The sequence below is a fragment of the Eptatretus burgeri genome, chromosome 4 (genome assembly GCF_056783735.1).
Source record: "Eptatretus burgeri isolate ZD-2024b chromosome 4, Ebu_testis_v1, whole genome shotgun sequence".
Lineage (NCBI taxonomy): Eukaryota > Metazoa > Chordata > Myxini > Myxiniformes > Myxinidae > Eptatretus > Eptatretus burgeri.
In genome coordinates, this window is record NC_140964.1 from 108656986 (window position 1) to 108673264 (window position 16279).

The following is a 16279-nucleotide window of genomic DNA, read 5'->3' on the forward strand; positions in this document are numbered from 1 at the left end:
ATGTTGTTAATGGATGTGTTACTCCTGCATCAGTGCTAAGTACATATGTGCATCAAACATCGGCTTGGCAGACATCTAATCCTAACGCCACTGGAATTCTAGACGATGCAAAAGGATTTGTATAGAGTGAAGATCAGACCCGATGTGGTGTCAATCCAGCAGACCCTTTGCCGTTTACCTTTTGCTGTCAGTGATGCTATCTCGCAAGAAGTGAAAACGCTTGAAGAAGCGGGTATCATTGAGAGAATTGACTCTTCCGAATATGTTTCACCTATTGTCGTTACGCATAAGAAAGCAGGAGGTTTTTGACTGTACATGGATCTTCGTGAACCCAATAAGGTGATCATAATAGACAGTCATCCACTCCCACATATTGAGGATGTATTCACAGAACTTCGGGGAGTGAGAATGTTCTCCACTCTTGATCTTCAGAGTGCATACCATCAAGTGCCCTTGCATGAGGGAAGCAGAGACCTTATGGCTTTCATAACACACGAGGGACTCTTCCGTTTTTGCCGTGTTCCTTATGGTCTTGCTTCTGCTCCCAGTGCATTCCAGTGAATGATGTCACAGATCTTAGCTATCCAGGAGGGCGTTCAGTGTTACCTAGAATCCTAGATGACATAATTGTGTATGCTTCGTCTCATGAGAAACATGAGGAACGTCTTCAAGCTGTTTTGAATTGTCTTGATCAAGCAAGCTTAAAATTGCATTATGACAAATGTAATTTCAGGAAGGCGGAACTTTCTTTTCTCGGTCACGTGATCTCAGAAAAGGGCATGAGCCCAAACACCGAACATGTGGTGGCAGTAACACAAGCAACACCCCCAACAGATGCATCTGCTCTGCATTCTTTTCTGGGTTTGACTTCTTGGTACTCCAAATTATGCGACAGTCGTGGAGCCACTTCGTGCCTAACTGCGCAAGGATGCTGATTTCTCCTGGACCGAGGCTGCACACACTCAATTTGAAAGGGTAAGAAAAGTGAGTGCTAACAGCCCTGCACTTGCTTTGTTTGACCCAACACTGACCACCATTGTGACCACAGATGCATCTGATTATGGACTTGGAGCAGTGCTCACCCAACTTCATGTGAACTCTACAAGGGAAACAGGAGCATTTGCCTCATGAACGCTCACACAATGCGAACGCAAGTACTCTACAGTCGAGAAGGAAGCACTCACCAGTGTCTGGGCAACTGAGAAATGGTGTACTTACCTGTGGGGTTAGAAATTTATCCTGTGTACAGACCACAGTCCACTAGCCACACTACTGTCTTCGAAAGGTCTTGGTCGAGCTGGAATGAGAATTGCACGTTGGTCTGCACACTTACTGTCCTTTCACTACGAAATTGTGTACAAACCTGGCCATCAAAATGTGACTCCATCCATCCATTGGGAACATACTCTGTCATTACCTTAAATGATTACATCAGCAAATGGCCAGAAGTAGCCTTTACGTCCCAAGTAACATTTGCTGCAGTTATCAAGTTCCTGACTGCAGTATTCAGTCGTGAAGGAAATCCGCAGGAACTTATCTCTGATTATGAATTTCAGTTTGTTTCCACTGAGTTTGAAACATTCCTGCAGGAAAGAAACATCAAACACTGCCATAATTCTATCAATTACCCACAAGCCAACGGGGACGTAGAAGGATTCAACAGAGTGTTTAAGGACTGTTTACATCCTGCAAATCTCGAAGGGAAGCCCTGGAAATCATTCGTACCCGACTTCTTGCAATGTATCGAGCTATAAGACATGCAACAACTCATCAGACCCCTGCTGAACTTCTACATGGACGTACATTGCACACCAAGTTGCACATTGGGGACCGTCAAATCAGCGTACCTGCTGCAAGACTCGAGAATGGGAGACGCTGTGTTCAACAGAAACAAGAGAAGTCTTGACGATACACAGACAAGCGTCGGGGAGCAAAACCTTCCACCTTCAAAGGTGGTTCTTTCGTGCGAGTTCGGAAACCTGGACTTCACCAGAAAGGACAAAACGTGTTTGCCCAACCCCTCAAGATCATGGAACAGAGAAGTCCTGCTACCTTCAAACTCACTGATGGGAAAGTGTGGAATGCAATTCATCTAGCACCTGCAATTCAGACCTCAAATGGGCTTTCTGCTGGAAGCACGACAGGTTCTGAGGACTATCGGGCACAATGCCCTGTCCAACAAATACCTCCACAAGTTTTTACCCCAGCTGTTTGTGGTGGAATGACTTATCGTCGAGTCGCTGAATGGACCAAGGACTTTATCGTGTGGCATGTTACCTTGCACTACATGCTTACTATTTTGGGGCGGATTTTCATTACCAGTTGTTATTTTCACGAAAAAAGGAATATGTGGTGTTGGGAGTTACATGAATATTAATGAATACATGATGAACCGGAACTGACGAGGCGGAACCTAGAGTGGTGTCAGAGAGCTGTGGAGTGAGGGTAGCAGGAGATGCCATTAAAAACGGTTGAACTGAAGAACCTACGTGTGGGATGATTTTGCTACACAACAAGGAGGGAGGGAAAAGGGGGGAAGGCACATTGTATTTCTTCTTCAAGGTTGAAGAGGAAAGGAAGGAGGGAAAGGAGTAAGAATGGATGCATTGTATTGTAAAAGCAGAGGAAGATAACAAGATGACAACTGAATGGAAGCGACGGTCACATACAAACATAAGATAAGGTTTTTGATGAGAAAGCACACAAGCTCTCTGTCCAGCTCATTTCTAAGAAAACAGATGCTTATGAGGGCTAACATATACATTCACTACAATAATACGAAGGAGTTATATAATTGTCTTCTAGAAATCATTTTATGTTTTCCAAGTAACCTAAGAGTACATTTTATCATAAACAGAAATGGGTATACTGTTAACTGGATTCAATAATGAGCAGCATAATGCTTTTAATATTCAGTGTTAAGCAAGTACATGTAGAAGTTCATCAGAAATAGCAGCACATGAATTTTAAAAACAAAACAGGCACATCAAGCAAATGATAAAAACTGTGAGTGTGTCAATGTATAATTGTAAATGACTCATGTAATTTCACTTCTGTTTTTTAACTTTTACTTTATTTTTTGTATACCTTGCCGAGGCTCGTATGAGAGCTAACACACAACGCACAGCAAGGGGGGGGCGCATGATATAAGAGGGGTGGGAGTGCGAAGGACAAAACAGTGGGGAACAGAGACATTAGGAGATCTGTGGAAGGGAGAGAGATGGGGCAGGAAACATGGGGTACACAAGATGGACATTACAGGGACTTCCTGAATTTGAAGGAGGTGGGTTTGGGCTGGATTAACGGGGGTAGAAAAGATTGAGGATTTCGATGGGGGTGGTGGTGAACGATAAGAGGTGGTGGTGAACAGCTGTTTTGAAGGCCTGGAGGGAAGAATGTGATGGAACAGAGTGAGGGAGTTTATTCCAAAGGTGGGAAAAAAAGAGGAATGAAAGAGTGAAGGTGAGCAGTGATTCGTGATTTTGGTGGTTTTACCAGAAGGGGGTTGTTGGCGGACCTTAACCGCCCAGTGGAAATATGGTGGGGACAAACTGCACACAGAGCAGGGGGGACGAGACCGGAGAGGAGACGGTAGAAGACAGAAAGTCCACCGACCTGCCTGCAATGCGAGAGAGAGAGAGAGAGAGAGAGAGAGAGAGAGAGGGGGGGGGCAAAGAGGCACAAAGACTCAGCCTCATCGCCGGAAATGCCAATGATCCGAAATGCCTTGGTTTCCACAGTGTGAAGCCGAGAAAGGTGGGAGGCAGGAGCACCAGCCCAGAGGGGAGAGCAGTACTCCATCAGGCTGCAGATGAAAGCTTTGTATTTAGTCAGGAGCTCAGGTGGGCCGAGGAAGGACTTTGCACGAAGCAGGATTCATAGTCAGCGACTGGCTTTGGAGGCCAGGTTGGAAATGTGGCATTTCCAGGAAAGATCATGGCACATAGTGAGACCCAGAAGCTTGAAAGAAAGGACTTCTTCCAGAGGATTGTTGAGAAAGTAGATGGGGGGTTTTTCTAAATGGTCCTTTCGGAAAGACAAAGTGAGAGTGTGAGATTTGTCCGGATTGAAAGACATGTTCCACATGTTGGACCAGTTTTTGATTTTACCCAGATCTGCAGTGAGCAAAGAAGCTGCTGCTTGCCGGTCTGAGGGATGACAGATGGTACAGCAGAGGGTGGAGTCATCAGCAAAGAGATGTAGAGGATTTTCCAGGAAGTCGGAGAGATCGTTGTTGAAAACCAGAAAAAGAACAGGGCCCAGAACGCTACCTTGAGGAACTCCAGCCTGGACAGGAAGAGGGGATGAAAGAACTCCATTTAGGGCCACACGTTGACTGCGACAGGAGAGGAATTCTGCGAGCCATGAGTGGAGATGGCCTTGGATACCATAGGAAGAGAGTTTTGTGAGCAGGACAGGGTGCCACACCATGTCAAAAGCATGTGATATGTCTAGAGATATGGCTCTGATTTCATGTATGGCATTGAGGACTTCCATCCATTGATGGGAGAGCAGAAGCAGCATATCCAGGGTAGAGTGACCTGGTCTGAAACCAAATTGATGATCGGAAGTCAAGCCATTGGAGAAGAAGAAGGATTTGATATCGGAAGTGATGATGGATTCCATAACCTTGCTGATGATTGGGAGAAGGCTGATTGGTCTGTTGTTGCAGGGATTTGTTTTCGTACCTTTTTTATGCAGGGCAGTGATGCTTGCTGATTTCCAAGCAGATGGCAGATGGCAGATGGCCTTGAGAAAAGGCGAGGGTGAATATAACAGAGAGAGGGTGAGCAAGAGCAGAGGAGCAGGTTTTTAGGACACGTGGGCTGATGCTGTCTTGACCGGTTGCAGAATTTGAGTCAACGTTTGACAGCAAGCTCTCCACTTTGTCAGAAGAAAATGACACATAATCCAGGGGCAGTTGGGTGCGACTGGGTAAGGTGGGTACAGAAAGCGATGTGTTTTAGACACAAGATTTCGATGCAATCACCGAGTTTAGGCATTCAGCCTTTTAATTCAGCCACCGAGCAACTTCTATACAGTAGATGGAGGGTTTTCCATGGAAAATGATAACATATAGTGCCTTCAAAAAAGTATTCACACCCCTCGACTTTTGTCATATTTTGTTGTTACAGCCTGAATTTAAAATTGATTCAATTTGATTTTTTTTTTTGGCATTTACCCATACATAATAAATACCCCATAATAACAAAGTGAAAACATGTTTATAGAAGTTTTTACAAATTAATTAAAAATGAAAATATGAAATGTCTTGCATCAATAAGTATTTTACCCCCAAGGAAATATTTTGTAGAAGTGCCTTTGGCAGTGATTGGAGCCTCAAGTCTTATTGGGTATGTCTGTATCAGTTTTGCACATCTGGATTTGGGGATTTTTCTCCCATTCTTCCTTGCAGATTTGCTCAAGCTCTGTCAAGTTGGATAGGGAGCATCAGTGAATAGCAATCTTCAAGTCTTTCCACAGATTCTCAATGGGATTAAAGTCTGGGCTTTGTCTGGGCCTCTCAAGGACTTTTTAGATCCTCGTGGAGGATCTCTAAGTCTTACTCACGTTGTTGTTCTTCATCTTCTTCTTGTGGACTTTTTTTGTTTCACAGCCTACAATTTTCATCGAAACTTCCTGAAACTTGGCGTATATATGTAAAAATACCCTGTGCAGACAGTAACCATCTCCGATTTTGAAAACTCCTAGAAAAAAAGTAATGACATCAAAATATCTCCGCTAATGGAAATCGCCTAAAAAATTATCTCCAAAACTAGGTAAGCTTTTTGAATTCTGTTTGCGGGAATCGAACAGGGCATTAGCAGAGATGAATTACCGCACATATGATACATCACTATGACGTCATATCAATCTTTATGACGTCATTCCTATTTTTTGACATTTTTTGTTTCACAACCCAGAGTTTTCATCGGATCTTCGTGAAACTTGCCATGTATATGCAGAAAGCCCACGCGCAGGCAGTAACCATCTCCGATTTTGGAAATTCTTCCTCGAAAAAAAGTTGACGTCATAATATCGCCGCTAATGGAAATCGCCTATACCATTATCTCCAAAACGAGGCAAGCTGTTTGAATTTTGTTTGCGGGAATCAAGCCGGGCATTAGCACGGATATTTATCGCAAACCTGATACATCACAATGACGTCATATTCGTTTTTATGACGTCATCATTAAGAGGACGAGGATCTTAGCTCATTTGAGCTTGTTTTTTTCATATACCTTGTCGAGGCTTGTATGAGAGCTAACGCACAGCAAGGGGGGGCATGAGACAAGAAGTGTGGGAGTAGGTAGGACAAAACCATGGGGAACAAAGACATCAGGAGATCTGTGGAAGAGAGAGCGATGGGATGGGAACATGGACATTACAGCGACATTACAGACTTTCACGTTCTTCTTCTGAAGCCATTCCAGTGTTGCTTTGGCTGTATGCTTGGGGTCATTGTCCTGTCTTTTTGTCTTTTGCACTTCTCTGAAGCAGTTTCTCCTCAAGGATTTGCCTATATTTGGCTCCATTCATTGTTTCCTCTATATTTGCAAGTCTACCAGTCACTTTTCAAGTTTTTTTTTTCATGACTTTATATTATGATTTTGTCAGAAAATGAATATGACAACTTTCTTTTCTTCAACCGATACATCAGATGTTATGCTGCATCCTCGCTATTTGGCTCTCATGTACTGTGACTTCACATCATGCAAAACTTATTGTTCAACAGAATCTTTATGAACAAATGATTTTGCAAAACCTTGAGGTGCATGTTTCATGATAATGTTAAGTAAATTTTATGGTATCAAGGTGTGTAGAGGTTAAGCACGAGTTGTGGTAAAATGCAGGTTGTGTGTGTGCAGGTTGTCTCGACTCGTGTTGCAGCAGCCATTTATGCCTTGCTCGCATTACTGGGCTGCATTGCAGTATTGTTACTACCTAAAGAGACCAAAGGCCAAAGACTACAAGACTCAGTTATCGAGGCTTCGTATCCATTGGAAATGATGACCAACACTGAATCAATACCTGAAAAATATGTGCCTCTTTTAACTGAAAAGGTCAATGGTCAGAGTGCCTCTGAGCCTTCTCCTCAGTCCAGGATTTCTGTGGTGCAGGAGTCCACAATCTGACATCAAAGCTACCTCCTTTTTGGTGGTGATGGTGGAACTTTGCCAAAGTTTTCAAAATCGTTGGGGTTTCTCTTGATCGTGTCAGTTTCGTTTCGATCATGGGCGTCGATATTGCTTTGTTCTTGTTGTTTGAACAATAATACTGTACCATTTTGTGAAAAGTGTCGTACAACGTTTTCTCAATTTTTCTTTTTTTTCTACAATTTAAAAAGTTTTCCAGAAACTTGTGTTGAAAAGATTGTAGATAAAATATCACTCGTGCACTTCAATATGCCTGTGATGCAAGGTAAAAGCCGATTCTAGTATTTACACTGCTCAGGTTGACTTGTTTTTTTTTTGGAAATTTGAATAAATACTCTGCTTATGCACTGACTTTCTCTTGAAGCAAGGAAATTCACTTTTCTGCTTTCGAATGGACGATTTCTAACACACTGCCAGCTCCACTTTTCTAAGATTCTTACGATTCCAGCTTTGTAAATTCTTCGAGTTCCAGCTTCTTTGTAAGTGATTGTGACTTTCCCAGCTTAGTTAAAACCTCTTCAGAAGCTCAGAAAAGTGGACTGGATCTGTCCTGTTTAAATGTCCTTATTCCCTGTTAGATGACGTATTTCTGAGAAATGTGCATCCTCGAAGCATTTTTTAGTAAAAGTTGGGAACATGACTTTTTAACATAACTAAGGTATGCTGAATTCGACTAGCCCTGCTCCCAAGCTGAATTTTGAGTTTTTGACCATCTAATTAGCATAAGCAAAATGGCTGCCAAATTGACAATTTTGGGCACTTTCTTGGGACAGGCACTACTATACCATTAAAATAAATGCACATTGTTCACATGTTCGCATCTTCGAAATGTCCCTCGAGCAATAGATCAAAGCTACAGGCTAATAAAATTCGTAACATGCCAAAAATCTATTATTATGCTAATTAGCTACCGCCATAACCAAAAAAATCTATTTTCTGCTGTAACTTTGTTACTATGCATGCAAACCTGACAAACGAGATGTCTAGACCTATGTTTTGAGGGTCACTAAAAATGATTAAGACATATTTGAAGCATTTTAATTAATGTTTACATGGTTACCAATGTTTATTAATAAAATGTAGATGTTAAAGTTGCTAGTCTGTAATCATAAAAACTAAACAAAGTTCTATCATGCTGCTACGTGAACAAATTTCAGTCAGCATAAACAGTTTTCAGGAATGCCTAACATCTTTTAGGCAAATCACATTGTATTCATGCAAGGAGTCTGATCATCAATCTGTTGCTGGCATGCACACATTGATGTGCATCGTAATCCTGAATTCCGGCATGTGCAGCGTCGAGTGTTGCATTGTTTCTGACATGCACAGGCTACCATCTCGAGGCAACTGTCTGGAATGGGACTCAATGCCAACAGTATGGGTTGCAGTCCTGATTCCCCAAGTCTCCATCCCATTTCAGAGGGCGCAGGGAGCTCAGGTGTGTGGCAGTGGGAATTTCTCCATATCATCTCTTGATAGTGTATGCTCATCAAATGGAAATGGAGCGCATCACTTGTTGGGGCCATGGCTTCTGGTTTCCACGTCTTGGAGAACAATAAATGCCATGCTGCATCAACAGAGTCTGTTGTGTGCACATTGTATATTCTGCAGACAAAGGTTTCTGAAGATATGATGGTTTCCTCTGCGCCACACTCAGAACTCTGCTCCGGACATGTTCTTCATTGTTCTCAGGGCTATCATCTTCAAGGGATGCCTGGCCACCGACGATCAGTCTCAATAGCATATATAAACTCTCGGGAATGCATGCTATAGCATCTTCTTCACTGACAGAGAACCCTTTGTGTCCTGGAGTTTCCATCATGTCTCCACGGACTTTCATAGCTGCATGAACAAGTGAAAGGAAAATGTCATCCTGGGGCTCATATTTCGGAAAGGCTAACTTTTCCTCACTCTCCTCTGTGTCTGCTTTCATCTGCAAAACTGCTGTTGGCTGGTACTTAGTGGGAATCAATACGGTTTTTCATTCTGATATACAACTGTCAAGAGGTTGAAAGAAATTGAAAATGTCCCCAAGCTGTGACTGCAAATTTTCCTTGAATGTTCTTCTTCTGCTTTAATAGGATGGCTGAATCATGGTTGAAGATTCCTCAGTGAGCTCTTTATACCTTTCCCATACATCATCCAGAAGAATCACATGTCCTTTGTCAGCTGATGATGGAGCTCTTGGCAAAGCCATATCATAGCAAGGTCTGTATTTGCTGACTCCTGCTTTATTTTGGAGGTTGACCTGTTAAATGCGCTAAGACAAGGCAGATGATATTTGGCTTCAGCTGCAATTGGGTCAATCACTCCTGCCAGTCGAAGGCCAACTTTGTAGTCAAGATGTGAGGCTTGAATTATTTGATCACTCATTTGCTTAGTCATGACGGAGATCAGTCATGCCTTCTTCTTTGCAGTTTGACAGAAAATGCAAAGGCTCCAGTTGACTGGCTGCACACCTTTTCACAATGAATGCCTTTTACCACCTGGAACACCTGAACCGCAACCTGCTCCCTCTGTTGAAGACTCTGAGTTCTCTGAAGACGTTCTATTTTACTCTTGTCCATGAAGTGGGCATAGCACATTCTGTGTCACACAAGAGATACGGCTGTGGCAGAATCTAATGCATTCTCAAGACGATCAATTAAGTCTATATTTTTGGAGTCCCTCAGCTTCTTTCTGCTGCAGGCTGCATTCCTGAGTGTTGTGAGTCCATGTTCAGTTGCTTCACTCAGGTTTCTTCTGGCTTTATGCGTTTGGCAGAAAATGCACAGGCTGTAGTCTCCAGGTGACAGCCTCTTCAAGCTAATCATGGGATCCATTGTAGCCTGCAAACAAGAATGAATCATTAGTATAGGCCTACACAAGCCCTTAACAACTTAACAGTTAACTTAACAACTTAACAGTTGTTCACAAGTAAAATAGATTAGCATTGTGCTGGTATAGTAGTGCCTGTCCCAAGAAAGTGCCCAAAATTGTCAATTTGGCAGCCATTTTGTTTATGCTAATTAGATGGTCAAAAACTCAAAATTCAGCTTGGGAACAGGACCAGTCGAATTCAGCATACCTTCATTATGTTAAAAAGTCATGTTCCCAACTTTTACTAAAAAAAATGCTTCTCGAGCCTTATACAGAGCCCTTTTCGAGAAATAATTCTAGTCTATGTGCTGTTAACTGTGTGATTAGTTCATTCCCATGTTTTAGCCACATAAAGTTCCTGTTCTGTTGACTTCAGAGTCCTTGTTTATCTCGGCCCCCAATTGTCCAGGTGCTCGTGGGTTTTTGGACTGACACATCATCTCTCCTCTCTTTTCTTCCATTTTGCTTCTTCATTTTCTTCTCAAAAAGCAAAAATATTAACAAATTGATTTTCAAATGTAAAAAAATTGAAATACCTTCTCTTCCTGCCCAATTACTCCTTCCTTTGCTCATTCCTTTTTCCTTTTTCCTTTTCCCCCTCAATACTTTTTTCTTCTTCTTGTTTACAGAGATTGTTTTACTGGTCATTACAAATTCTTTAAATGCTCTTAAAATCAAATGTTTAAAATTAATTTGGCCTTTCAGTTCTGGGTCTGAGCATGGATTTTAGCTGTGGCCAGTTTTTCCTGGAGGAGGATGCAGGCTTCTGGGAATGAATGAGAACTCTAGGTTTACCAGATCCTGTAGGAGGATGTAGGCATCGATCGGGAGTGGATGAGAGAACTCTCGGTCCACCAGATCATTTAGGGGGATGCAGGCATTGATCCGGCTGCCTCTCCCAAGCAAGTTTGTGGTCGCAGTTCCTGTGGCTGATATCATTATTTGACATCTCCTCATCGAGGTTGTGCTTGAAGTCTACAACTGCACCCAATCATTAGCCAGGGTGCTCTTCAAGATTTTGGAATAATACGCAAATTTAGAGAGGAAAAAAAAAGTATGGAATCCAGGCAGATTGAAATCAACGAATCCACAAGGGTGGACTGGAAGGGTGCGAAGAAAACTAGAAGGGGTGGATGACACTCTTGGGCCTGACCAACCTGCAATGACTTGCACTTAGGGTAAGGTGCCTTGATGATTACTGTCCCAAGGGTTCAATTTTGCCAGAAATTGGGACATGGGTAATTAGGATGGGAGCGGGTGAGAGTGACTCAATGGTTGGTAAATGGATCAGTTTGGAAACCAGAATCGTCTTGTGATGTTGATGTCTGTTTTGTGTAAAGAATTGAATTGAGTTTCGAGAATAAATGTGGATTATTACATGAATGTTGGCCATGGCAGTGTAGGAACAGGATCGAGAAGAGAGCCAAGGAGAGTTGGGTTTGGAGCGGGACATGAAGGAGGACGGGACAGTAGTGAGTGAGGAAATGGCGGATGGAAGAGTCGGGCATTGCGGGTGGCTTTCCCTCAACATGGTGAAGAAGGCTGCATGATTCTTGTGTTCATGCTGAGGCGAATTGGCTCACATGGTGAAGCAAAACGCTGGCCATTGACTGTTCGCTGGATCGTGTGGGACCAGCCTCGAAGCCTCGTGTTGTGCCATTGGGGAAATCGACGGGACCATTCTGCAGAGAGCAGCGATGTCGGCAAGTGTGATCGACGAAAGAAGTTGCACAGCGGTTTCTGAGCTCTGGTGTTGAGTATCGCCCGAATTGCCTCCTGTATGTTTTCCCACCCAGAGTGGTTGGGTGCATTTCGCCGTGCGGTGACGAAGCGGTTTGGTGACCTTCAAGCTTCCAGAACATCACCTCTGGGCACATGGCTAAGTGCCGGGATAAAGGATTTTTCTTTTATTTATTCTGTTCTCTTGTCTGTGTGGAGGCGCCTCAAAATTAGATTTCATTTTACCTCATGTTCCGTTTTCATAATTACCCTTTGAATTATTATCCTGCCCCTCCCGGAGGGAGGGAGCGGGATATTGTAATTGTCCGTTTTTTTGTCTGTCTGTCTGTTAGCAACTTTATGGCAAAATGGATTTAGCAAACACTATCAAATTTAATCCACAGGTGGGCAATGAACCTTGGACGACCCCATTAACTTTTGGGTCCAATTGGATCAAAGGTCAAGGTCAAGGTCACAAAAAGATCAAAATCGTTTTTCGCTCATAACTTCGTCAAAAATGATCTGATTTACTTCAAACTAAGCTTATAGTGAACCTTATTCTATTTGTCACTTATAATCCTACCCATTTCTATCGTGAAAAATGCATATTTGTGAAGATCGGTAGGGTCCGAAGTTTTGGGGGTCATGGCCATCGGTCAAAATTACAAATTTTCAATTAAAACTAAAACATGGTTACGAAAATACAACTTTACGGGAAAACGGCTGGCTCAAACACTGTCAAATTGTATCCACAGGTGGGTAATGAACCTCGGACGACCCCATTAACTTTTGGGTCCAATTAGGTCAAAGGTCAAGGTCAGGTCACAAAAAGGTCAAAATCTTTTTCGCTCATAACTTCATCAAAAATGGTTTAATTGACTTCAAACTAAGACTAAAATATTCCTTATTCTATTCCTTATAATCAACATTCAGGTTAAGGATATATCAAATTTAAATTTGATCCCCAAAATAACTTTATGCCTGAAATGGGCAGGATTTATTGTGCCTGGCACCACTTGTTAACATTGTAAATATTTGATTTATTTTCATTAAACCCTGTATTTATTTATTAACATTGTAAATATTTGATTTATTTTCATTAAACCCTGTATTTATTTAAGTTGTTTGTGTTGTCTATTTATCATGGGTTCGAGTTTTTTTGTCCAACCCTTGTCCAACGTATAAACCCTTGTCCAACGTATCGTGTGCTACCGTCCTGGTGAAGCGCCGAGCTGTTTCTTTCCCACGCATGCCATAATCTTCGAGAATCTCGGCTGTGAGCCTCCAAGGGAAATCGCTTGGCTCTCCATCCAGGTCAGGTCTAACCCCCTGGACACAACAATACCTGTGTCATTGAAGAAGGAAATCAATGACTTCAAATAATATCGAACACTTGGAACAGGTATTCAAAATTGGATGGACAATCTGTGAAGAAACAACAACACATGCCCCTTAAATTTCAACATGAAAAATCACTTTTTGCAACATCCGATAATCTATAAATATCAAATATAGGATCGAAAGTAAAATTCTATCCAAATATATGAAAGTGAACATAATTTTTCTCAGCTGGGACCTCCAAATGAACAGTAAAATAGTACTTTAAAGTTAGAGTGTAGCAGGTGAACTCTGAATCCCCAGAGATTATTGTGGAGCAGGTGAACTCTGAATCCCCATAGATTAGAGTGGAGCAGGTGAACTCTGAATCCCCATTGATTAGAGTGGAGCAGGTCCACTCTGAATCCCCATAGATTAGAGTGCAGCAGGTGAACTCTGAATCCCCATAGATTAGAGTGCAGCAGGTGAACTCTGAATCCCCATAGATTAAAGTGGAGCAGGTGAACTCTGAATCCCCATAGATTAGAGTGCAGCAGGTGAACTCTGAATCCCCATAGATTAGAGTGCAGCAGGTGAACAATGAATCTCCATAGCCCATTGCCTCCAGTCATTTGCGAGGAGCGATGATGTAATCTTAACTTGGCAGTGTGCACTGAAAAATCATCACAAGGTATGAAGTTTGCTCTCAAAACTTAACGAAGTGATCCCTCTCAGATACAATAGAGTAAACAACAGATAAGGTTAAATATAAATAATTAATCTAAATTTTGTTTATTTAAATGAGAAATTTAATCAAGTGTTTGCTTTTATTATTTGTCATAATGATTGCATGATGGGATGAATATTTATCAGAAATGCATATTTGATAAATCGTTGAAATTGCCATTGAATAACCTTTCAAATGATAAACAACATTCAACAAACAGGACATTCAACATGACACAGGAGCCTTCGAAGCAACCATACCCCCAAAATTTCAGAGTATGACAATCGCTTCATGCGATGTATGGGTACCCATCAATCAACAGAGTATCTGAAGTACAATTTGATCCCAAGATATTGCATGTTAACTTTTTTTCCTCACCCAGGACATCCCAAGGAACAAAATATACCAACCAGTGAGGGTACTTGGGGGGGGGGGGTGCACGATAGCCATATCCAGCCCAGGGGCTTTCTGAACAGGATGGTGGATGAGGCACGAGTTTACCAGTCATGCAGAAATGGACAGAGGGTTGAAATGTGAAGCAGACTTTGAGAACTGTTTCAAAGCAAGTGAAGTATGTGGGAATATTGAACATTTTAGAATTGCTGTTTAAAAATATTTGAATTGATGGGGAGAGAGGGGAGGAGGAAGAGTAGAAGGAGAAGTTTACTTTTTTGTGTCAAACACAAGGTATATTAAGAAAGGAATTAAAGTGAGGGTTATGGATAATGGGACAGAGACAATTTGAGACTCTTTGTTGGTATGGAAAGCAGTTGGTGGGGGGGGGGGAGGAAGTAAGAAAACAGGTCGGCCCAAAATTATCTGAGCCTGAGACGGAGAATCGAAATTCAAAGAATGTACACAAAAAAATACACAGTTGTGAGCAGGCGCACGCGCGGGAAGGTATTTTGGGTGGGGGTGCTGAGGTGCTGTCTATTTTAGCGATGGTGTTAGAGTCGTCGTGAACCCCAACCCCATAGCAAGATCTCCATGTCTATGATCACTAAAAAATAACAAACCTTTTTTTATTTTACCTTTATTTTCTTCCCCAAAGCAAAATTATTTATTATGTCGTTTTAATATATTTAATATTAAAAAATGACTTTTTTTGCAGGCAGGGGGTGCTGTGCTCCTCCTGCCCGCAGCTTGGGGTGCTGCAGCGCCCTCAGCACCCCCCCCCCCCCTTTCCCGTGCGCCTGGTTGTGTGCACTCAATATGAAGAACAAACAACACAAACAGAAAACATACAATTTACTGCAGCACAGACTAATCCAAGGAAATCAAACACAGGTGGAGGCCATTTTGCCCATCACGCCTGTACGACATCAACACCATCAACACTACACGACATCAATACTACTTTATCAAAGAAGAAAATCCAAAATTAATATTTTTTATTTGTGTTTTTGTGTTTTTTTTTAATTTATGTATTTCTTTTAAGTTTTCATAGATTTTATTTTGTTTGTGTTTTTTGTATTTTTTATTATTTTTTTTGCAAATACTTTTGTTTTCTTCCCCTCAAGGGAGGGGGCATGGGCTTGGTTAAAAACACACATCAACCACACAACTCCCCTTCACGAGACCCCCACCAACAGCACTCCGTACACATGCACACAATCACCCATCAATGCTCAAGCTACCTAAAAGTTTTATCAACATCCCTTCACCCCTCGATCTCCATAACTTCCAAGTACATACTGTATCTCATTCCAATTTAAACTTATCAACTATTTCTGCGGCCACGACCTTTCCAGGGAGGCCATTCCATGCATTAACTACTCTGAGTAAAAGTCCGCTGCCTCACTACCGTCTTAACTCTCCTCTTCTTTACTCTCAAGCTATGGTTCCCTGGTCCTATCACTGTCCACTCTTTTGAATAATTATTCATCTGCACTTATTTTATCGATACCTTTAATTATCTTAAACATCTCGATTAAATCTCCTCGTAACCTCCTCCTTTCTCGTGAATAAAGCCCTGTCTCCTTCAGTGCTCCACATAACTAAGTCTAGCTCGGCCCAGAATCAATCTCGTAGCCTTGCGCTGAACCCTCTCTATGGCGTCTATGTCCTTCCTGAATTGTGATGACCAAAACTGCACACAATCTTCCAGATGTGGCCCTCACTAAGTTCCTGTACAATGTTAACACCACCTCTTTTGATTTATAAATTATCCCACTCCGATTACGGCCTAAAACCCTATCTGCTTCACTTATAGCTGCCTGGCACTGTGCCACCTGCTTCCCTCCCGTATCTATTACCACCCCCAGATCCTTCTTCTGTGTGACATGCTCCAAAATTACCCCCCTACTTCCTGTAATCTCTATTTTCATCGTTCTTTCCTATCCCTAACACCTTACATTTGCTCAGGTTAAATTCCATCTGCCAATCTTTTGCCCAATCTATACAAGTATCAATACTTTCCTGAATCTGATCACCACCCCCTCTGCTATCCACTTTAATCCAAGCTTTGTGTCATCTGCAAATTTGGAAAGCCTGCTCTTCA

The 16279-nt window shown here is 42.1% G+C and overlaps 3 protein-coding genes across 7 annotated transcripts in view; all 3 read left to right on the top strand.

Moving 5' to 3' along the window:
* Nucleotides 1-7520, top strand: part of LOC147028870 (synaptic vesicle 2-related protein-like) — a 297753-nt gene extending 290233 nt beyond the window's left edge. For all 5 annotated transcript variants that reach the window (XM_085879658.1, XM_085879653.1, XM_085879655.1 and 2 more), the window contains one exon: nt 6870-7520. In XM_085879658.1, the coding sequence (XP_085735784.1) occupies nt 6870-7011 (142 nt within the window). In that variant the 3' untranslated portion in view covers nt 7012-7520. The remainder of the gene's footprint in view (nt 1-6869) is intronic.
* Nucleotides 1-16279, top strand: part of LOC147028873 (synaptic vesicle 2-related protein-like) — a 460702-nt gene that overhangs the window by 106209 nt on the left and 338214 nt on the right. The window lies entirely within an intron of this gene.
* The window catches only part of LOC147028874 (synaptic vesicle 2-related protein-like), a 172088-nt gene that overhangs the window by 15824 nt on the left and 139985 nt on the right, over nt 1-16279 (top strand). The window lies entirely within an intron of this gene.